Raw genomic sequence first — 23,074 nt, 5'->3', positions numbered from 1 at the left:
CTCTCTCTTTCCCTAGTGGGGCAGGGCTCTGGGGAAGCGGGGCTCCAGGACATATTGGTGGGGTCGTCTGTCCAGGGAAGTCTGGTCGCATCCTGCTGGCAGAAGAGAGAGTTAGCATACAAGGCCACACAAGCCGTTGAGCAGTCAGGGACCTGAAGGCAGGCCTAGTGCAGGTGGAGAGCTGGGGTCGTCTCTGGCTCCGCTGTGTAGCCGGCTAGAGGGCCTGTGGCTGCACGAGTGTGTGTTGTTGTTGTTGTTTCCCCCCCAGCCTGACAGCTGATATGCAGGCGGGTCCAAGCTCCTGTTGGGGGAGGCGGTGTCACAGCGGGAAGGACAGAAGCTGGGTCGGGGATAGGGAAAGGGGGCCCAGCCCGTGGGTCTGACTCGCCGTCGTGTATTTGCTGTCTTACAGCCCCGGGACGGAGAGAAATGGAGCAGGAGCGGGGCGGGGAGCAGCGGGCGGGGAGCAGCGGGTCCGGGGAGCAGCGGGCGGGGAGCAGCGGGTCCGGGGAGTATCGGGGCGGGGAGAGCGGGACACCCGCAGCCCTGCTTCGCCGCTCATGAAGCTGCCCCCGCAGGTGGGACCGGGCTTGCACCCGGGTCTTTGCGCTCAATACGGGGTGCTGGACCCTCGCCGCCGCCCTGGCGGGACAGACAGACGGATTGACAGAAAGACAGACGGACTGACTGACGCCCCGCCCACCCCGCCCCGCAGGCTGTGTGACCTCACAGGACGTGGCCTTGGGGACCCGCCACTCCGGGCCGGGCTGGCGAGAGTGGCTCCGGCTCCTGCTGTCCGCCGCCTCGGCCGGGTGTGTCCCCGCGCTGGGCTGGTGCGGGCTGGGGTGCGGGCGTGGGCTGGGGTGCGGGTGCGGGCTGGGGTGCGGGCACGGGCGTGGGCTGGGGTGCGGGAGCGGGCTGGGGTGTGGGCCGGGCTGAGGTGCGGGTGCAGGCTGGGGCGCGGGCGTGGGCTGGGGTGCGGGCGCGGGCTGGGTTGCGGGAGCGGGCTGGGGTGCTGGTGCGGGCGCGGGAGCGGGCTGGGGTGCTGGTGCGGGCACGGGCTGGGGTGCGGGCCGGGCTGAGGTGCGGGTGCGGGCTGTGGTGCGGGTGACCTGGCGGGCGGCCTGCAGGCTCAGCTTGTGTCTTGCTGCCCTTGGGCGGCTGGACCCCCGCTCTCCGTGCTCCGTCCACACCCCAGGCTGGCGGCTCCCTGTCCACTCCCCGCGCTGCTGCGCTGCTCTCCTGCAGGTCGCCAGGGACCTACCTCCACGAGCTCAGGCAGAATTACTTGGTGCCTGACGCCCCGACGCCCCAGGTTCAGTCCCTGGCACCTCTTGGGTTAAGAAAAAAAACCCCAAAACCTATGGAGCCAGACAACCCCACCCTCCGAAATGTAGCTGTTTCTTAAAATAAAATTCTAAGGGGCCGGGCGGTAGCCCAGCGGGTTAAGTGCACATGGTGCAAAACTCAAGGACCGGCATAAGGATTCCGGTTCAAGCCGCGGCTCCCCACCTGCAGGGGAGTTGCTTCACAGACGGTGAAACAGGTCTGCAGGTGTCTGTCTTTCTCTCCCTCTCTCTGTCTTCTCCTCCTCTCTCCATTTCTCTCTGTCCTATCCAACAACAACATCAGTAATAACAACTACAGCAATAGAAAACAACCAGGGCAACAAAAGGGGAAAAAAACAAACAAAAAGAAAAAAACAGCCTCTGGGAGTGGTGGATGTGTGGTGCAGGCACCGAGCTCCACCAATAGCCCTGGAGGCCAAAATCAAACCAAATAGAATTGTAAGCATTTGTGCATTAGCAGGAGGAAAGCAGAGCTGTGTGGCATGTCCGGCCCCGCCGGGCTCCCTCCTGGCCCTGGCCAGCTTCCTGCTTCCTCACGGGTTTCCGTTCTGGGAGCATGTAGGGCCGCCTGAGTCTTCACCAGCTGCCTGTTCTCCTTCTCTTGAACCCGGGGCTTTCTGCAGCTGGCCACCTGCCGTGGGTGCTGAGGGGGGTGGCAGGAGCCGGCGGGCAAGGCTGCGGTGGTGGGGCCCCGGAGGCTGGGGGGTGGGGGTGGCGCAGGCCTTCTTTCCCCTTGTTGTGAAGGTGAAGCTCTGTCCTCCTGCCCTCACTGGGCTTATCTGAGCTCAGCTCTGGTGGCGCTGCTGGTGGAGGCGGGACAAAACCAGGAAGCGCCAGGCTGCCGCCACCTTGGCCAAAACTCCTTGCCAAGCTGCAAAAGTGTGTTTCTCTCTTTGGGGTGAATTTAATCCCCTTCTTGAGCAATGTCAATTGACAAGACTATTGTTATCTTAAGGGCACAGCTTCCTGTCTTCCAAGGTGGGGGTCAGGACCCAGCACACCCAGCACCCACTGCCCAAACACAGATAAGCTTGCAGTTATCTCTAGAGCTTTCTCAAAAAAATAATAACTAGTTGTTAGGGTTGTTTCCTTCCCCATTCTGTAATTTCTCTTAAACTGCTTTTGGCATTCCTCATCTTTGTGATGATTGATGACGCTGCCTGCCACCATTTCAATTCTTATATCTCAGTGTTTTATTCACAGATGGAATATTTTCATCTGTAGTTTAGAAGCTACGTAAATAAGATGAAGCCAGCAAAGAGTCCCCTTGGCTCTAACGTTAGACTGACAAATGCTCCAGAAACATCCCAGAGAAAGCGACCACCCAAATCCAGGGAAAAGCTTGCCACAAAACCCGCACGGGACAAAACGGAGCCAATGGTGCTGAGGTCTCCGCCGGCAGGAGAGTCCATTGTGAGATATGCTCTGCCCATTCCGTCCAGCAAAACGAAGGAGTTAATAGCAGAAGATGAGCTGATCAGGAAGATCACCAAACATCTGAAGGTGGTAAGGCTCCGGTTGGTGCCTGTGCCGGTGACCCTGTGGCGGGGGTCCGTTTATTGCAGGAACTCACTGGGCTCAGCACATTGCCGTGTCCACGGCTAAGATTTGTTGAAGGAATGCAAGGCAGGCGCAGCCCAGGAGCAGGCAGGGTGGGTGAAGTCCGGGGTGTCTCCCCCAGAACTCTCAGCCAGACGACACACAACGCGTCTGCCAGGAGGTCTCCACAGAGACTCGGTGCCCTGGACTTTACTGGGTTTGGCCGCCAGGCACCCTGCTTAGTGTGTTCCAAAGTCCAGGCTTCCTGAAGAAAATCAGCTGTCAGTAGAAATCCCATCATTTGTGTAGGTGAGGAGAGTAGTGAGTTACTGTGAACAGTGAAGGGAACCTTCCTGAAACCGAAGTTCTGACGTTCTAGTCCAAGGGTGATCTAGTGAGCTGGCCTTTCTAAGGACTGTCTGTGTCTCTTACACTTTGTTCGAGCTGTTCTGTGCTCCACACACATGAGCTCTTGGTGTTAGGGAGACTCATCGGTCTCTTGAAGTCTCTTTTCACATAATGATCCAGAATTGAATCGTGTAAGTACCAATGCTAAGTGAGAACAGTAAAGAAGACAGAACAACTTTCCAAAAATACAAATTTGTTCAAAACTTGATGAGTTAGAGAATATCCTTTAAAGATTCATTGCTTCCTGTTCTCCACACACTCTTCAGAGAAAGTCAGATCAGATTTTGAGAAACGTTTTGCAGGTAAGTAGTTGATCCTTCAGCCATTTACAGATGCTGTCCTTTTAGGTATCTACAACATAGAAATGGGAGAGCATGGAGTCTCTGTCCACTTAGGGAGCAAGGACCATTGTTACCGTTCTTTATGATGAGACGTCACTGTGGTAGAAAGCGCAGGCTGATGCCGTTGGGAGAACAGGTGTCACTGTTAAAAAGGTCCTGACGTGGTTGGTTGTCTTGGTATATTTAAGGAGGACGTTTAAAACTATGCAGATACTTTATTTACTTGGATTTTTTTAATAGGTTGTTTCTGATTTGGAAGAAGCTTATGGAAGTACCGTTCAGAATGGAGACAAACTAGGTGTGAAGCGTGAAAGTGAAGGATTAAGTCATTCTGTGAGTAAAAGTCACTCTGCATTAGTTCCTGGTGGAAGGATGCAGGGGGAGGGGGGCTCTGGGGCCTCCTGGTCGGGGGTGCACAGCTCGGCTGGGGGCTGCATCCTGGGCCCTGAGTCTTGAGGACCAGCGGTGCAGTTAATGGGCACGGCTCTCCTCCCCTCTTCCCTGCCCTCTGCCCCCACCCCCACTCCCTCCTCACCCGTCTCTGCGCTAGTTCCCTTCACAGTCTCTTTCTTCTCTCTTGATTTCCCTTTTCATTCAGGTTTCTTTTATCTTCCTGTCATTTAACTTTCCCATGTTTGTAATTCTCCTCATTTTCTTTTCACTGATTTCTAGCTTCCTACCTTTGTGATCCGAAAAGATACTTTGACTTAAGCTTTCACTTGTTAAGAGTTACTGTCGCAGCACATAACTGTCTGTGCATTTGTGAAGAACACATCTTGGGGTAGGCATATCTGTGTTTTAGATAAATGACTAATGCTCAGGTCACTATTCTTATTACTATTTAAACATTTTTATTATTTACATTTCTTTTTATTTTTTTACCACCAAGGTTATTGTTGGGGCTTGGTGTCTGCATAATGAATCCACTATTCCTGGAAACATTTTTCTTTCTTCTGTTTGATAGGACAGAAGGAAATTTGAGGGTCAGAGGAGAGAGGGTGGAGGGGCCACCTGGAGCCCTGCTCCACTGCTTCAGAAGTTTTCTCCCGAAGGTGGGGAGGCGCTTGAGCTCCTGGCCGTGTTTATGGTGACCCGTTTCCTGCTAAGGTCACTGTTTCTGTTTTTCCCAGTATCATTTGATTGGGGAAATAGTTATCTTTACTTAGTCTGATATCAACTTGCTTCCTCTTTGCACTGTGCTCACACCTAGTGGCTGGGGCTTCAAAGCCGGGTGCTGTCACAGGGTCCTCTCTCTCCTTTTCTATATAGGTTAATTCCTATGTTGTTAGAGCTTCGGGATTTTTTTTTTCTTTTTTCTTTTGTCTTTTAGTGCTTATCCTAGGAATTAAGCTCCTGTCTTAAACTTACTGTGATTTTTCTTAACATTATACCCCTTTATTTCTTTGTTCTACTTACTTGACCTTTGTTTTTACCACCCCCTTTTTCTGAGTACCGTTAAGAATTTTTCTCTGTCAGTAGGTTAGATGTGCTTAGAGGAGGCTTTCTTTGTATTGATTCTGCGTGGACTTGCTGCCTGAGTCTGGGGCTTGGTGTTTTTCATAAAATTTGAAAGTTTTTCCTTTGTTTTTTCTTCAGATTTACTGTGTCACCATCTCCTTTTTCTGAGACCCCAGTTACATATGTGTCTGATCAGCGCTGTGCAAGAAGTCACTTTCCTTCTGTTTACTCTCCTTGTCTTCAGTGTGGGCAGTACACACTGCCCTAATTATCTGTGTCTACTTAGACTCAGCTCAGAGAAACGATTTCCAAAATTGTGGTTTTCATACTTAGGACTCCCTCTGAACTTCTTTTTAGGGATTTTTATGTCTTCTCACTGCCCATCCCCTCACATTGCCTGGCTTTTCCTGCAACATTTTTTTTTATCGACAGTTGAAGAGTTAAAACTTAAAAATAACCCCATATCTTGACTGTTGTCATAATTCCAGCACCTGGGTCATCTAGTGTGTTGACTTCTACTAAATATTTTGTTGATCACCACACATTCCTGGTTCTTCACACGTCTTTTAGAAGAACAGTGTGAACTGGTACAGGGCACCATGCATCTGGAGCATGGCATTTGGGGGTGGGAGGGCTCGCCATCCTCTTTCCCTAAGAACTGAGCCTAGCAGAGACCAAACTGTCTCCAAGTAGGTTAAATGCGCTTTGATTCGTCTAGCCCATGGTGTCCCTCAGCGGCGCTCCCGAGGGCTGGTGTCTGTTCCCACTGCTGCCTTAGCCGTAGGAGCTCGGCCTTCACACGTCAATTATGTTTTGGGTCACTGCAGCTCCCATGAGGACACTCGGGGTGAGATTTCTCTAGCTTTTAGCTTTCTGCTATTGGTGTTGTGTGATTGCCATCACAGTCAAACCAAAGGACATTCCTGTCGGTGCCAGAGCTGCTCCATCCTTTGCAGTCACCTTTCTTCTGCTCTGGCTCTGGGAAACCACATCCAGGCTTGGCGGGTTTTAGTCTCAAGTGGTGTTTTTGCATCTTCTCGTAAGGAGCGTTGAGAAGTGCTGCTAACGATTTCTGTCTCGTCGATGTGACTGAGACGCACGGCCATCTTACTGTCTCCGTGCGCGCCATTAGTGCCCATGGTAATTATCAGTTGCACACCCGGCCATTCCCAAGGGTGGGTGTGAGGAGTCAGGAGACTGCTGTGATGTCATTCTCCTTGTCTCACGATACTATAATTGTCATGTTTTTACCATTTCAGTCGTCCTGTGGACCTCTCCAAATATTTTCCATGTATAGTTAATTAGATTTTCACCCTCTGACGATCTTGCTGTATACCCTGCCTCAGCTACTAAGGGGCAGGGTATTATATTCCGCTGTTGTTCTCAGTAGCCGCGTCTTTCCCATAGTTTCAGTTTTAATCATTCTAGCCTCTGGCTACTACCACCTAGTTTCCCACTCAATCTGTCTAGTATTCTGAGTCCAGACGCTCTTCTGATTCTCACTGGACTGTAACCCACTGGGCCTGGTGCCTCTTACTCTCCCAGATCCTCCTTGTGTTGTCACTTAGCTGCCGTTCCACAGACCTAGAATTACTGCTCCATTGCATGTGGACTTTACTCTCTTGTCCTGCTTCCTTGTCTGATTTGTTGATCTTATTTTATGAAACCCAGCCCTGCTCAAGTCTGTCTCTGCCTTCTTCACGTGGATGGGTGGAGCTGGGTGGAAGAAATCCCCAGCTACGCTAACAGTGGTCTTGTGTTGTTACAGTATGGAGCACGGTTTCTTGTCTTGAGGAATGTAAGTCATACACACACAAATATTTCTAAAGGTAATAAAAGTAATTTTCTCTTCTGTAACTTTTTTCCAAAGATCGGAGATGATTTGAATTCATTCTTGCTGTGCTGCTCACAATTTGCAACGCAGCTAGACGAAGCAGTCAAGGAAGAACATCATGTACGTCCTCTCTGTGAATGCCAGCTGGCAGATGTTATTGCTACCGTAATGTTTGTGGTTACTAATGCATACTAGTAATTAACATCAGCTGCTATGGACACTTAACAAGCTATTTAGATATGTGTTGGCTATTTGAACTGAAATGTGAGAATATAGTCCACAATACAAGTCTTGTTGTAATGTCTTAAGGAGTTATGAAGGACATTAAAGCACTTGATTTAATTTTCCTGTTCTTAACATGGATATATATATATATATATATATATATTTTTTTTTTTTTTCTCTTTAAATTCTAGCAGTGATTCAGCCACTGCTATTTTCTTACTATATTTCTTGTTAGGGTCTAAATAAGTCTAATTATAAAAATAAAATGTCATGATGAAAAATTTAAAATGGAACAAAGAGAGAAGAAAATAAATATCAAGAGAACTCCATTAGCCCAAGCTCTGGTCAGCTACTGTTAACATTCCTTCTTTCCTATAATTGTGTGTTTTGTACTAAGAAAATGAAACAGTACTGTATGTATTATTTGGTAATACTCTTTGGTGGCGCTTGGGTTATTTTTTGAGTTTTGAAAAATAGTATTCACTGTGCTTTGTCTGATCATAAAAGTATTGTGCACCTTTCGACAAAATGAGCAAAATACAGAGGAAAGCAAATCATCTGCGACTTTAATACATAGCCAACAACACTACTATTTACAATGTGTTTTCTTGTGATTTTGCTGGAATATTATACATAGGTATGTATATGACATATGCATTCACATACGCATTTTCCCAGTTTTTACTATGGTAAGGCAAGCATGCTATAAAACTAACTGAAGCATCCACTTCTAAGCATGCAGCTCAGCGGTGGTCAGCACCGTTAAGCAAGCAGTCACTGCAGTTAAGCAACCATTGCTGCCGACCACCTTGCCGACCACCCCATCACCACCGTGTTCCACTATTTTTTTCCTTCCTACATTTTTGTTTTCTTTCTCCTGTCCAAAATTGTGCATGTAAAAGGACATTTGTCCGACTTAATTTCATTTGGCATATCTTAAAAAATTTTTTTTATTATCTTTTTGTTTATTTATTGGATAGAGACATTCAGAAATTGAGCGGGAGAGAGAGACAGAGAGGGGAAGAAACAGAGAGACACCTGCAACCCTGCTTTACCACTCACAAAGTTTTACCCCTGCAGGTGGGAACCTGGGCTTGAACCTGGGTCCTTGCGCATTGTAACGTGTGCTCAATCAGGTGCGCCACCACCTGGCCCTCACTTGGCATATCTTATAGGTTCATTTATGTAGTTACTGATGTCAGATTCCCCCCGTCCCATTTTTTTACAGCAGGACAATATAACCTTGCATCTGCAGCCGTGTATTGTTTAAAGATCTGTCCGGGGAATTTGCCATTAGGCGGCTCTGCTGTTCCGTCAATGCCAGAGACTGTAGGCATGTGTGCATGGCCTAGGCTGCCCTGCCTCTAGGCTCTAGTGGACGGGGTTGTTGCTGTGGGCGTGTCCTCCTCTGACTGAGTCCTGCGTGGTCCTGTGCCCCACTTCTTTTATCCACCATTTGTCCGAAGTGAGGCCCTTGACTACTGTCACAAATGCTGCAGTGAACGTGACTTTGTTCCCTGTGGATGTAGACCCAGGCATGTGGTTGCTAGGTCCCGTGGTAGACCTTTATTGTTAGGGGTCTAGGGGACATTCCATTTTTTAATTTAATAATAATCAACAAAACTATAGGACAAAAGGGCAACAATTCCACACAGTTCCCACCACCAGAGTTCTGTGTCCCATCCCCTCCACTGGCAGCTTCCCTGTTCTTTATCCCTCTGGGAGCACGGACCCAGATCTTTATGGGGAGCAGAAGGTGGGAGTTCTGGCTTCTGTCATTGCGTCTCCGCTGGACATGGGTGTTGGCAGGTGGATCCACACCCCCAGCCTGTGTCTGTCTGTCCCTGGCGGGGCAGGGCTCTGGGCAGGGGAGGCTGCAGGACACACTGGTGAGGGCGTCTGCCCAGGAAGGTCAGGATGGTGTCATGGTAGCATCTGCAACTTGGTGGTTGAAAAAGCATTGAGATATCAAGAAAGCAGAACAAACTGTTTAATAATCGGGAACCTAAAGGCGAGAATAGAGTAGATGAGATTTGAGGTCTCCGTTTTGGAAAAGCTAGGAAGTCTATTTTAGGTATGTTTCAAGGGGCCTATGACTTTACTGATTTTTGAGTGAGTGCAACAGCTAACATGAAGTTGGGCTAAAGGTATTGTCTGGAATGTCAGAGTTGGAAGTAGGACTAGAAAACTGCATCAGGAAGGGAGTACCTCCCAAATATGGGAAGGTATATAAATACTGTTAACTGTAAACCCCACAATCTGATCTGGGGTCCATATTCAGCACAGTAGCCTGTGTGACCGCTGCAGCCCTGTAGGTCTGAGCTCACATTCTGTGGTCATAACAACACTCCATTGTTTTTAATGTTTGTTGTCTTGTACTCTGTACCAGGGATTGAACCCAGGGCCACACACACACACACACACACACACACACACACACACACACACGGCCTTGCTCTATTACTGAGTCAGCTCTCTGGACCTTTTGGTCTTTTCATTTAAAACTTTTACAAGGATTGTTTTCTCTAGTGTCTGTAACAAGGTCCACATGCTGTGCTCAAGCTTCCTTCTTGTCTCAACTGCGCAGACAGCTTTTTCTCTGGAGTTTTTGCTAATAGCAATTTGATTTGCATGGCTCTGATGACTAGGGAAGACTGCATTTTTATGCCAGTAGACCATTTGTGTGTTTTCCTTGGAAGAATGTCAGTTCAGCTACTTGCTCATTTTAAATCAAGGTATCAGATGATTTTCTATTCATGTGTCGCTTTCCTTTTGTCTTCTGGATATCAGTGCTTATCAGACGAAGAGTTTGCACATATTTTCTATGGTCCATAGATGTGTGTTGATGGTTTTGTTTGCTGTGCTATATAGCTCACTCCAGTGTAGCACGTGCTATATAGCTCAGCCCAGTGTAGCCCATGCTATATAGCTCACTCCAGTGTAGCACGTGCTATATAGCTCAGCTCAGTGTAGCCCGTGCTATATAACTCATTCCAGTGTAGCCTGTGCTGTATAGCTCACTCCAGTGTAGCCCGTGCTATATAGCTCACTCCAGTGTAGCCCGTGCTGTATAGCTCACTCCAGTGTAGCCCGTGCTATATAGCTCACTCCAGTGTAGGCCGTGCTATATAGCTCACTCCAGTGTAGGCCGTGCTATATAGCTCACTTAAGTGTAACCCATGCTATATAGCTCACTCCAGTGTAGCCCGTGCTATATAGCTCACTCCAGTGTAGCCCGTGCTATATAGCTCACTCCAGTGTAGCCCGTGCTGTATAGCTCACTCCAGTGTAGCTCGTGCTGTATAGCTCACTCCAGTGTATCCCATGCTATATGGCTCACTCCAGTGTAGCCGTGCTATATAGCTCACTCCAGTGTAGGCCGTGCTATATAGCTTACTCCAGTGTAGGCCGTGATATATAGCTCACTCCAGTGTAGGCCGTGCTATATAGCTCACTTAAGTGTAACCCATGCTATATAGCTCACTCCAGTGTAGCCCGTGCTGTATAGCTCACTCCAGTGTAGCGCAGGCTATATAGCACACTCCAGTGTAGCCAGTGCTATATAGCTCACTTAAGTGTAGCCCGTGCTAAATAGCTCACTCCAGTGTAGCTCGTGCTATATAGCTCACTCTAGTGTAGCCCGTGCTATATAGCTCACTCCAGTGTAGCCCGTATAGCTCACTCCAGTGTAGCCCATGCTATATAGCTCACTCCAGTGTAGCCCGTGCTATATAGCTCACTCCAGTGTAGCCCGTGCTATATAGCTCACTCCAGTGTAGCCCGTGCTTATAGCTCACTCCAGTGTAGCCCATGCTGTAAAGCTCACTCCAGTGTAGCCTGTGCTATATAGCTCACTCCAGTGATCCCATGCTATATAGCTCACTCCAGTGTAGCCGTGCTGTATAGCTCACTCCAGTGTATCCGGTGCTATATAGCTCACTCCAGTGTAGGCCGTGCTATATAGCTCACTCCAGTGTAGGCCGTGCTATATAGCTCACTTAAGTGTAACCCATGCTATATAGCTCAATCCAGTGTAGCCCGTGCTGTATAGCTCACTCCAGTGTAGCCTGTGCTATATAGCTCACTCCAGTATAGCCCGTGCTGTATAGCTCACTCCAGTGTAGCCTGTGCTATATAGCTCAGCCCAGTGTAGGCCGTGCTATATAGCTCACTCCAGTGTAGGGCGTGCTATATAGCTCACTTAAGTGTAACCCATGTTATATAGCTCACGCCAGTGTAGCCCGTGGTGTATAGCTCACTCCAGTGTAGCGCATGCTATATAGCACACTCCAGTGTAGCCAGTGCTATATAGCTCACTTAAGTGTAGCCCGTGCTAAATAGCTCACTCCAGTGTAGCCCGTGCTATATAGCTCACTCTAGTGTAGCCCGTGCTATATAGCTCACTCCAGTGTAGCCCGTATAGCTCACTCCAGTGTAGCCCAGGCTATATAGCTCACTCCAGTGTAGCCCGTGCTATATAGCTCACTCCAGTGTAGGCCGTGCTATATAGCTCACTTAAGTGTAACCCATGCTATATAGCTCACTCCAGTGTAGCCCGTGCAGTATAGCTCACTCCAGAGTAGCCCGTGCTATATAGCTCACTCTAGTGTAGCCCGTGCTGTATAGCTCACTCCAGTGTAGCCCGAGCTATATAGCTCACTCCAGTGTAGCCAGTGCTATATAGCTCACTCCAGTGTATCCCATGCTATATAGCTCACTCCAGTGTAGGCCGTGCTATATAGCTCACTCCATTGTAGGCCGTGCTATATAGCTCACTCCAGTGTAGGCCGTGCTATATAGCTCACTCCAGTGTAGGCCGTGCTATATAGCTCACTTGAGTGTAACCCATGCTATATAGCTCACTCCAGTGTAGCCCGTGCTAAATAGCTCACTCCAGTGTAGCCCGTGTTATATAGCTCACTCCAGTGTAGCCGAGCTATATAGCTCACTCAGTGTAGCCCGTGTTATATAGCTCACTCCAGTGTAGCCCGTGCTATATAGCTCACTCCCATGTAGCCCATGCTGTATAGCTCACTCCAGTGTAGCCCGTGCTATATAGATCACTCCAGTTTAGCCAGTGCTACATAACTCACTCCAGAGTAGCCCGTGCTATATAGCTCACTCCAGTGTAGCCCGTGCTGTATAGCTGACTCCAGTGTAGCCCATGCTATATCACTCAGCCCAGTGTAGCCCATGCTATATAGCTCACCCCAGTGTAGCCTGTGCTGTATAGTTCACTCCAGTGTAGGCCGTGCTGTATAGCTCACTACAGTGTAGGTGTTGCTATATAGCTTACTCCAGTGTAGCCCGTTCTATATTGCTCAGTCCAGTGTAGCCCGTGCTATATAGCTCTCTCCAGTGTAGCACGTGCTATATAGCTCACTCCAGTGTAGCCCTTGCTATATAGCTCACTCCAGTGTAGCCCTTGCTGTATAGCTCACTCCAATGTAGCCCTTGCTGTATAGCTCACTCCAGTGTAGCCTGTGCTGTATATCTCACTCCAGTGTAGCCGTGCTATATATATATAGCTCACCCCAGTAGCCCCTGCTATATATCTCACTCCAGTGTAGCCCCTGCTATCTAGCTCACTCCAGTGTAGCCCATGCTGTATAGCTCACTCCAGTGTAGCCCTTGCTGTATAACTCACTCCAGTGTAGGCCGTGCTATGTAGCTCACTCCAGTGTAGGCTGTGCTATATAGCTCACTCCAGTGTAGCCCATGCTATATAGCTCACTCCAGTGTAGCCCGTGTTAAATAGCTTACTCAAGTGTAGCCCGTGCTGTATAGCTCACTCCAGTGTAGCCAGTGCTATATAACTCACTCCAGTGTTGCCCATGCTATATAGCTCACTCCAGTGTAGCCCTTGCTATATAGCTCACTCCAGTGTAGCCCTTGCTGTATAGCTCACTCCAATGTAGCCCTTGCTGTATAGCTCACTCCAGTGTAGCCCGTGCTGTATATCTCACTCCAGTGTAGCCGTGCTATATAGCTCACCCCAGTAGCCCCTGCTATATAGCTCACTCCAGTGTAGCCCCTGCTATCTAGCTCACTTGAGTGAAACCCATGCTATATAGCTCACTCCAGTGTAGCCAGTGCTATATAGCTCACTCCAGTGTATCCCGTGCTATATAGCTCACTCCAGTGTAGGCCGTGCTATATAGCTCACTCCAGTGTAGGCCGTGCTATATAGCTCACTTGAGTGTAACCCATGCTATATAGCTCACTCCAGTGTAGCCCGTGCTAAATAGCTCACTCCAGTGTAGCCCGTGTTATATAGCTCACTCCAGTGTAGCCGAGCTATATAGCTCACTCAGTGTAGCCCGTGTTATATAGCTCACTCCAGTGTAGCCCGTGCTAAATAGCTCACTCCAGTGTAGCCCGTGCTATATAGCTCACTCTAGTGTAGCCCGTGCTATATAGCTCACTCCAGTGTAGCCCGGATAGCTCACTCCAGTGTAGCCCATGCTATATAGCTCACTCCAGTGTAGCCCGTGCTATATAGCTCACTCCAGTGTAGCCAGTGCTATATAGCTCACTCCAGTGTAGGCCGTGCTATATAGCTCACTCCAGTGTAGGCCGTGCTATATAGCTCACTCCAGTGTAGGCCGTGCTATATAGCTCACTCCAGTGTAGGCCGTGCTATATAGCTCACTTAAGTGTAACCCATGCTATATAGCTCACTCCAGTGTAGCCCGTGCTGTATAGCTCACTGCAGTGTAGCCCGTGCTATATAGCTCACTACAGTGTAGCCTGTGCTGTATAGCTCACTCCAGTGTAGCCTGTGCTATATAGCACAGCCCAGTGTAGCCTGTGTTATACAGCTCATTCCAGTATAGCCCGTGCTATATAGCTCACTCCCGTGTAGCCCATGCTATATAGCTCACTCCAGTGTAGCCCGTGCTGTATAGCTCAGCCAAGTGTAGCCCGTGCTGTATATCTCAGCCCAGTGTAGCCCGTGCTATATAGCTCACTCCAGTGTAGCCATGCTATATAGCTCACTCAGTGTAGCCCGTGTTATATAGCTCACTCCAGTGAAGCCCGTGTTATATATCTCACTCCCGTGTAGCCCGTGTTATATAGCTCACTCCAGTGTAGCCCATGCTGTATAGCTCACTCCAGTGTAGCCCGTGCTATATAGCTCACTCCAGTGTAGCCCGTGTTATATAGCTCACTCCAGTGTAGCCCGTGCTATATAGCTCACTCAAGTGTAGTCCGTGTTATATACCTCACTCCAGTTTAGCCGAGCTATATAGCTCACTAAGTGTAGCCCGTGTTATATGGCTCACTCCAGTGTAGCCCGTGCTAAATAGCTCACTCCAGTGTAGCCCGTGCTGTATAGCTCACTCCAGTGTAGCCTGTGCTATATAGCTCACTCCAGTATAGCCCGTGCTGTATAGCTCACTCCAGTGTAGCCTGTGCTATATAGCTCAGCCCAGTGTAGGCCGTGCTATATAGCTCACTCCAGTGTAGGGCGTGCTATATAGCTCACTTAAGTGTAACCCATGTTATATAGCTCACGCCAGTGTAGCCCGTGGTGTATAGCTCACTCCAGTGTAGCGCATGCTATATAGCACACTCCAGTGTAGCCAGTGCTATATAGCTCACTTAAGTGTAGCCCGTGCTAAATAGCTCACTCCAGTGTAGCCCGTGCTATATAGCTCACTCTAGTGTAGCCCGTGCTATATAGCTCACTCCAGTGTAGCCCGTATAGCTCACTCCAGTGTAGCCCAGGCTATATAGCTCACTCCAGTGTAGCCCGTGCTATATAGCTCACTCCAGTGTAGGCCGTGCTATATAGCTCACTTAAGTGTAACCCATGCTATATAGCTCACTCCAGTGTAGCCCGTGCAGTATAGCTCACTCCAGAGTAGCCCGTGCTATATAGCTCACTCTAGTGTAGCCCGTGCTGTATAGCTCACTCCAGTGTAGCCCGAGCTATATAGCTCACACCAGTGTAGCCAGTGCTATATAGCTCACTCCAGTGTATCCCATGCTATATAGCTCACTCCAGTGTAGGCCGTGCTATATAGCTCACTCCATTGTAGGCCGTGCTATATAGCTCACTCCAGTGTAGGCCGTGCTATATAGCTCACTCCAGTGTAGGCCGTGCTATATAGCTCACTTGAGTGTAACCCATGCTATATAGCTCACTCCAGTGTAGCCCGTGCTAAATAGCTCACTCCAGTGTAGCCCGTGTTATATAGCTCACTCCAGTGTAGCCGAGCTATATAGCTCACTCAGTGTAGCCCGTGTTATATAGCTCACTCCAGTGTAGCCCGTGCTAAATAGCTCACTCCAGTGTAGCCCGTGCTATATAGCTCACTCTAGTGTAGCACGTGCTATATAGCTCACTCCAGTGTAGCCCATGCTATATAGCTCACTCCCATGTAGCCCATGCTGTATAGCTCACTCCAGTGTAGCCCGTGCTATATAGAACACTCCAGTTTAGCCAGTGCTACATAACTCACTCCAGAGTAGCCCATGCTATATAGCTCACTCTAGTGTAGCCCGTGCTGTATAGCTGACTCCAGTGTAGCCCATGCTATATCACTCAGCCCAGTGTAGCCCATGCTATATAGTTCACCCCAGTGTAGCCTGTGCTGTATAGTTCACTCCAGTGTAGGCCGTGCTGTATAGCTCACTACAGTGTAGGTGTTGCTATATAGCTTACTCCAGTGTAGCCCGTTCTATATTGCTCAGTCCAGTGTAGCCCGTGCTATATAGCTCTCTCCAGTGTAGCACGTGCTATATAGCTCACTCCAGTGTAGCCCTTGCTATATAGCTCACTCCAGTGTAGCCCTTGCTGTATAGCTCACTCCAATGTAGCCCTTGCTGTATAGCTCACTCCAGTGTAGCCTGTGCTGTATATCTCACTCCAGTGTAGCCGTGCTATATAGCTCACCCCAGTAGCCCCTGCTATATAGCTCACTCCAGTGTAGCCCCTGCTATCTAGCTCACTCCAGTGTAGCCCATGCTGTATAGCTCACTCCAGTGTAGCCCTTGCTGTATAACTCACTCCAGTGTAGGCCGTGCTATGTAGCTCACTCCAGTGTAGGCTGTGCTATATAGCTCACTCCAGTGTAGCCCATGCTATATAGCTCACTCCAGTGTAGCCCGTGTTAAATAGCTTACTCAAGTGTAGCCCGTGCTGTATAGCTCACTCCAGTGTAGCCGGTGCTATATAACTCACTCCAGTGTTGCCCATGCTATATAGCTCACTCCAGTGTAGCCCTTGCTATATAGCTCACTCCAGTGTAGCCCTTGCTGTATAGCTCACTCCAATGTAGCCCTTGCTGTATAGCTCACTCCAGTGTAGCCCGTGCTGTATATCTCACTCCAGTGTAGCCGTGCTATATAGCTCACCCCAGTAGCCCCTGCTATATAGCTCACTCCAGTGTAGCCCCTGCTATCTAGCTCACTCCAGTGTAGCCCATGCTGTATAGCTTACTCCAGTGTAGCCCTTGCTGTATAACTCACTCCAGTGTAGGCCGTGCTATATAGCTCACTCCAGTGTAGGCCGTGCTATATAGCTCACTCCAATGTAGGCCGTGCTATATAGCTCACTTAAGTGTAGCTCGTGCTGTATAGCTCACTCCAGTGTAGCCTGTGCTATATAGCTCACTCCAGTGATCCCATGCTATATAGCTCACTCCAGTGTAGCCCGTATAGCTCACTCCAGTGTAGCCCAGGCTATATAGCTCACTCCAGTGTAGCCCGTGCTATATAGCTCACTCCAGTGTAGGCCGTGCTATATAGCTCACTTAAGTGTAACCTATGCTATATAGCTCACTCCAGTGTAGCCCGTGCATTATAGCACACTCCAGTGTAGTCCGTGCTGTATAGCTCACTCCAGTGTAGCCCATATAGCTCACTCCAGTGTAGGCCGTGCTATATAGCTCACTTGAGTGAAACCCATGCTATATAGCTCACTCCAGTGTAGCCAGTGCTATATAGCTCACTCCAGTGTATCCCGTGCTATATAGCTCACTCCAGTGTAGGCCGTGCTATATAGCTCACTCCAGTGTAGGCCGTGCTATATAGCTCACTTGAGTGTAACCCATGCTATATAGCTCACTCCAGTGTAGCCCGTGCTAAATAGCTCACTCCAGTGTAGCCCGTGTTATATAGCTCACTCCAGTGTAGCTGAGCTATATAGCTCACTCAGTGTAGCCCGTGTTATATAGCTCACTCCAGTGTAGCCCGTGCTAAATAGCTCACTCCAGTGTAGCCCGTGCTATATAGCTCACTCTAGTGTAGCCCGTGCTATATAGCTCACTCCAGTGTAGCCCGGATAGTTCACTCCAGTGTAGCCCATGCTATATAGCTCACTCCAGTGTAGCCCGTGCTATATAGCTCACTCCAGTGTAGCCAGTGCTATATAGCTCACTCCAGTGTAGGCCGTGCTATATAGCTCACTCCAGTGTAGGCCGTGCTATATAGCTCACTCCAGTGTAGGCCGTGCTATATAGCTCACTCCAGTGTAGGCCGTGCTATATAGCTCACTTAAGTGTAACCCATGCTATATAGCTCACTCCAGTGTAGCCCGTGCTGTATAGCTCACTGCAGTGTAGCCCGTGCTATATAGCTCACTACAGTGTAGCCTGTGCTGTATAGCTCACTCCAGTGTAGCCTGTGCTATATAGCACAGCCCAGTGTAGCCTGTGTTATACAGCTCATTCCAGTATAGCCCGTGCTATATAGCTCACTCCCGTGTAGCCCATGCTATATAGCTCACTCCAGTGTAGCCCGTGCTGTATAGCTCAGCCCAGTGTAGCCCGTGCTGTATATCTCAGCCCAGTGTAGCCCGTGCTATATAGCTCACTCCAGTGTAGCCGAGCTATATAGCTCACTCAGTGTAGCCCGTGTTATATAGCTCACTCCAGTGAAGCCCGTGTTATATATCTCACTCCCGTGTAGCCCGTGTTATTTAGCTCACTCCAGTGTAGCCCATGCTGTATAGCTCACTCCAGTGTAGCCCGTGCTATATAGCTCACTCCAGTGTAGCCCGTGTTATATAGCTCACTCCAGTTTAGCCGAGCTATATAGCTCACTAAGTGTAGCCCGTGTTATATGGCTCACTCCAGTGTAGCCCGTGCTAAATAGCTCACTCCAGTGTAGCCCGTGTTATATAGCTCACTCTAGTATAGCCCGTGCTATATAGCTCACTCTAGTGTAGCCCGTATAGCTCACTCCAGTGTAGCCCATGCTATATAGCTCACTCCAGTGTAGCCCGTGCTATATAGCTCACTCCAGTGTAGCCAGTGCTATATAGCTCACTCCAGTGTAGGCCGTGCTATATAGCTCACTCCAGTGTAGGCCGTGCTATATAGCTCACTCCAGTGTAGGCCGTGCTATATAGCTCACTCCAGTGTAGGCCGTGCTATATAGCTCACTTAAGTGTAACCCATGCTATATAGCTCACTCCAGTGTAGCCCGTGCTGTATAGCTCACTCCAGTGTAGCCTGTGCTATATAGCTCAGCCCAGTGTAGCCTGTGTTACACAGCTCACTGCAGTATAGCCCGTGCTATATAGCTCACTCCAGTGTAGCCCATGCTATATAGCTCACTCCAGTGTAGCCCCTGCTATATAGCTCACTCCAGTGTAGCCCGTGATGTATAGCTCAGCCCAGTGTAGCCCGTGCTATATAGCTGACTCCAGTGTAGCGCGTGCTGTATAGCTCAGCCCAGTGTAGCCTGTGCTATATAGCTCACTGCAGTGTAGCCCGTGCTATATCGCTCACTCCAGTGTAGCCCATGCTATATAGCTCACTCCAGTGTAGCCCGTGCTATATAGCTCACTCCAGTGTAGCCTGTGCTGTATAGCTCACTCCAGTGTAGCCCGTGTTATATAGCTCACTCCAGTGTAGCCTGTGCTATATAGCTCACTCAAGTGTAGTCCGTGTTATATAGCTCACTCCAGTGTAGCTGAGCTATATAGCTCACTCAGTGTAGCCCGTGTTATATAGCTCACTCCAGTGAAGCCCGTGTTATATAGCTCACTCAAATGTAGCCCGAGCTATATAGCTCTGCCCAGTGTAGCCCCTGCTATATAGCTCCGCCCAGTGTAGCCTGTGCTATATAGCTCAGGCCAGTGTAGCCAGTGCTATATAACTCACTCCATCGTAGCCCATGCTGTATTACTTACTCCAGTGTAGCCTGTGCTATATAGCTCACTCCAGTGTAGCCCGTGTTATGTAGATCACTCCAGTGTAGCCCGTATTATAAGCTCAGCCCAGTGTAGCCCATGCTATATAGCTTTCTCCAGTGTAGCCCATGCTGTATAGCTCACTCCAGTGTAGCTCGTGCTATATAGCTCACTCCAATGTAGCTCGTGCTATATAGCTCGCTCCAGTGTAGCCCATGCTATATAGCTCACTCCCATGTAGCCCATGCTGTATAGCTCACTCCAGTGTAGCCCGTGCTATATAGATCACTCCAGTTTAGCCAGTGCTACATAACTCACTCCAGAGTAGCCCGTGCTATATAGCTCACTCCAGTGTAGCCCGTGCTGTATAGCTGACTCCAGTGTAGCCCATGCTATATCACTCAGCCCAGTGTAGCCCATGCTATATAGCTCACCCCAGTGTAGCCTGTGCTGTATAGCTCACTCCAGTGTAGGCCGTGCTGTATAGCTCACTACAGTGTAGGTGTTGCTATATAGCTTACTCCAGTGTAGCCCGTTCTATATTGCTCAGTCCAGTGTAGCCCGTGCTATATAGCTCTCTCCAGTGTAGCACGTGCTATATAGCTCACTCCAGTGTAGCCCTTGCTATATAGCTCACTCCAGTGTAGCCCTTGCTGTATAGCTCACTCCAATGTAGCCCTTGCTGTATAGCTCACTCCAGTGTAGCCCGTGCTGTATATCTCACTCCAGTGTAGCCGTGCTATATAGCTCACCCCAGTAGCCCCTGCTATATATCTCACTCCAGTGTAGCCCCTGCTATCTAGCTCACTCCAGTGTAGCCCATGCTGTATAGCTCACTCCAGTGTAGCCCTTGCTGTATAACTCACTCCAGTGTAGGCCGTGCTATGTAGCTCACTCCAGTGTAGGCCGTGCTATATAGCTCACTCCAGTGTAGCCCGTGTTAAATAGCTTACTCAAGTGTAGCCCGTGCTGTATAGCTCACTCCAGTGTAGCCGGTGCTATATAACTCACTCCAGTGTTGCCCATGCTATATAGCTCACTCCAGTGTAGCCCTTGCTATATAGCTCACTCCAGTGTAGCCCTTGCTGTATAGCTCACTCCAATGTAGCCCTTGCTGTATAGCTCACTCCAGTGTAGCCCGTTCTGTATATCTCACTCCAGTGTAGCCGTGCTATATAGCTCACCCCAGTAGCCCCTGCTATATATCTCACTACAGTGTAGCCCCTGCTATCTAGCTCACTCCAGTGTAGCCCATGCTGTATAGCTCACTCCAGTGTAGCCCTTGCTGTATAACTCACTCCAGTGTAGGCCGTGCTATGTAGCTCATTCCAGTGTAGGCCGTGCTATATAGCTCACTCCAGTGTAGCCCGTGTTAAATAGCTTACTCAAGTGTAGCCCGTGCTGTATAGCTCACTCCAGTGTAGCCGGTGCTATATAACTCACTCCAGTGTTGCCCATGCTATATAGCTCACTCCAGTGTAGCCCTTGCTATATAGCTCACTCCAGTGTAGCCCTTGCTGTATAGCTCACTCCAATGTAGCCCTTGCTGTATAGCTCACTCCAGTGTAGCCCGTGCTGTATATCTCACTCCAGTGTAGCCGTGCTATATAGCTCACCCCAGTAGCCCCTGCTATATAGCTCACTCCAGTGTAGCCCCTGCTATCTAGCTCACTCCAGTGTAGCCTATGCTGTATAGCTCACTCCAGTGTAGCCCTTGCTGTATAACTCACTCCAGTGTAGGCTGTGCTATATAGCTCACTCCAGTGTAGGCCGTGCTATATAGCTCACTCCAGTGTAGCCCATGCTATATAGCTCACTCCAGTGTAGCCCGTGTTAAATAGCTTACTCAAGTGTAGCCCGTGCTGTATAGCTCACTCCAGTGTTGCCGGTGCTATATAACTCACTCCAGTGTTGCCCATGCTATATAGCTCACTCCAGTGTAGCCCATGCTATATACCTCACTCCAGTTTAGCCCATGTTATATAGCTCTCCCTATAGTAGCCTGTGCTGTATAGTTCACTCCATTGTAGGCCGTGCTGTATAGCTCACTCCAGTGTAGCCCGTACTATATAGATCACTCCAGTTTAGCCAGTGCTATATAACTAACTCCAGAGTACCCGTGCTATATAGCTCATTCCAGTGTAGCCCATGCTGTATAGCTCACTCCAGTGTAGCCCATGTTATATCGCTCAACCCAGTGTAGCCCATGCTATATAGCTCTCCCCAGTGTAGCCTGTGGTGTATAGCTCACTCTAGTGTAGGTCGTGCTGTATAGCTCACTCCAGTGTAGACCGTGCTATATAGCTCACTCCAGTGTAGTCCATGTTATATAGCTCACTCCAATGTAGCCGTGCTATATAACTCACTCCAGTGTAGCCCATGCTATATAGCTAACTTCAGTGTAGCCCGTGTTGTAGCTCACTACAGTGTACCCCGTGTTATATAGCTCAGCCCAGTGTAGCCCATGCTATATAGCTTTCTCCAGTGTAGCCCATGCTGTATAGCTAACTCCAATGTAGCCCCATGCTATATAGCTCACTGCAGTGTAGCCCATGCTATATAGCTCACTCCCATGTAGCCCATGCTGTATAGCTCACTCCAGTGTAGCCCGTGCTATATAGATCACTCCAGTTTAGCCAGTGCTACATAACTCACTCCAGAGTAGCCCGTGCTATATAGCTCACTCCCGTGTAGCCCGTGCTGTATAGCTCACTCCAGTATAGCCCATGCTATATCACTCAGCCCAGTGTAGCCATTGCTATATAGCTCACCCCAGTGTAGCCTGTGCTGTATAGCTGACTCCATTGTAGCCCATGTTATATCACTCAGCCCAGTGTAGCCCATGCTATATAGCTCTCCCCAGTGTAGCCTGTGCTGTATAGCTCACTCCAGTGTAGGCCGTGCTGTATAGCTCACTACAGTGTAGGTGTTGCTATATAGCTTACTCCAGTGTAGCCCTTTCTATATTGCTCAGTTCAGTGTAGCCCGTGCTATATAGCTCTCTCCAGTGTAGCACGTGCTATATAGCTCACTCCAGTGTAGCCCGTGCTGTATAGCTCACTCCAATGTAGCCCGTGCTATATAGCTCACTCCAGTGTAGCCCGTGCTGTATATCTCACTCCAGTATAGCCCGTGCTATATATTTCACTTCAGTGTATCCCTTGCTATATAGCTCAGCCCAGTGTAGCCCATGTTATATAGCTCAGCCCATTGTAGCCCATGCTTTATAGCTCAGCACAGTTTAGCCCGTGCTGTATAGCTCACTCCAGTGTAGCCCGTGCGCTATAGCTCACTCCTGTGTACCCATGCTATATAGCTCACTCCAGTGTAGCCCTTGTTATATAGCTCAGCCCAGTGTTACCTGTGCTGTACAGCTTACTCCAGTGTACCCGTGCTATATAGCTCACTCCAGTGTAGCCTGTGATATATAGCTTTGCCCAGTGTAGCCCATGCTATATAGCTCACTCCAGTGTAGCCCATGCTATATAGGTCACTTCAGTGTAGCCCGTGCTATATAGCACAGCCCAGTGTAGCCCATGCTATATAGCTCACTCCAGTGTAGCCCGTGCTATATAGCTCACTCCAGTGTAGCCCGTGTTATATAGCTCACTCCAGTGTAGCCCGTGTTATATAGCTCACTCCAGTGTAGCCCGAGCTATGTAGCTCAGCCCAGTGTAGCCTGTGCTATATACCTCATCCCAGTGTAACCGGTGCTATATAGCTCACTCCAGTGTAGACTGTGCCTTATAGCTCACTCCAGTGTATCCCATGCTAT

The 23,074-nt window shown here is 49.2% G+C and overlaps 1 protein-coding gene across 2 annotated transcripts in view; it reads left to right on the top strand.

Annotated features, from left to right (window-relative positions):
* Positions 1-790: 790 nt before the first annotated feature.
* CCDC7 (coiled-coil domain containing 7) overlaps positions 791-23,074 on the top strand; it is a 164,907-nt gene continuing 142,623 nt past the window's right edge. The window contains exons 1-4 of one of the 2 annotated variants that reach the window (XM_060192496.1): positions 791-812; positions 2,553-2,855; positions 3,878-3,970; positions 6,966-7,049. In XM_060192496.1, coding sequence (XP_060048479.1) covers positions 2,595-2,855; positions 3,878-3,970; positions 6,966-7,049 — 438 coding nt within the window. In that variant the 5' untranslated portion in view covers positions 791-812; positions 2,553-2,594. Of the gene's footprint in view, positions 813-1,670; positions 1,986-2,552; positions 2,856-3,877; positions 3,971-6,965; positions 7,050-23,074 lie in introns of those variants that run through there. The other variant, XM_060192497.1, reaches the window with a different exon arrangement.

Source organism: Erinaceus europaeus, chromosome 6 (genome assembly GCF_950295315.1).
Source record: "Erinaceus europaeus chromosome 6, mEriEur2.1, whole genome shotgun sequence".
Taxonomy (NCBI): domain Eukaryota; kingdom Metazoa; phylum Chordata; class Mammalia; order Eulipotyphla; family Erinaceidae; genus Erinaceus; species Erinaceus europaeus.
The sequence above is the reverse complement of the archived record's forward strand: the minus strand, read 5'-3'. Positions and strand labels throughout refer to the sequence as shown.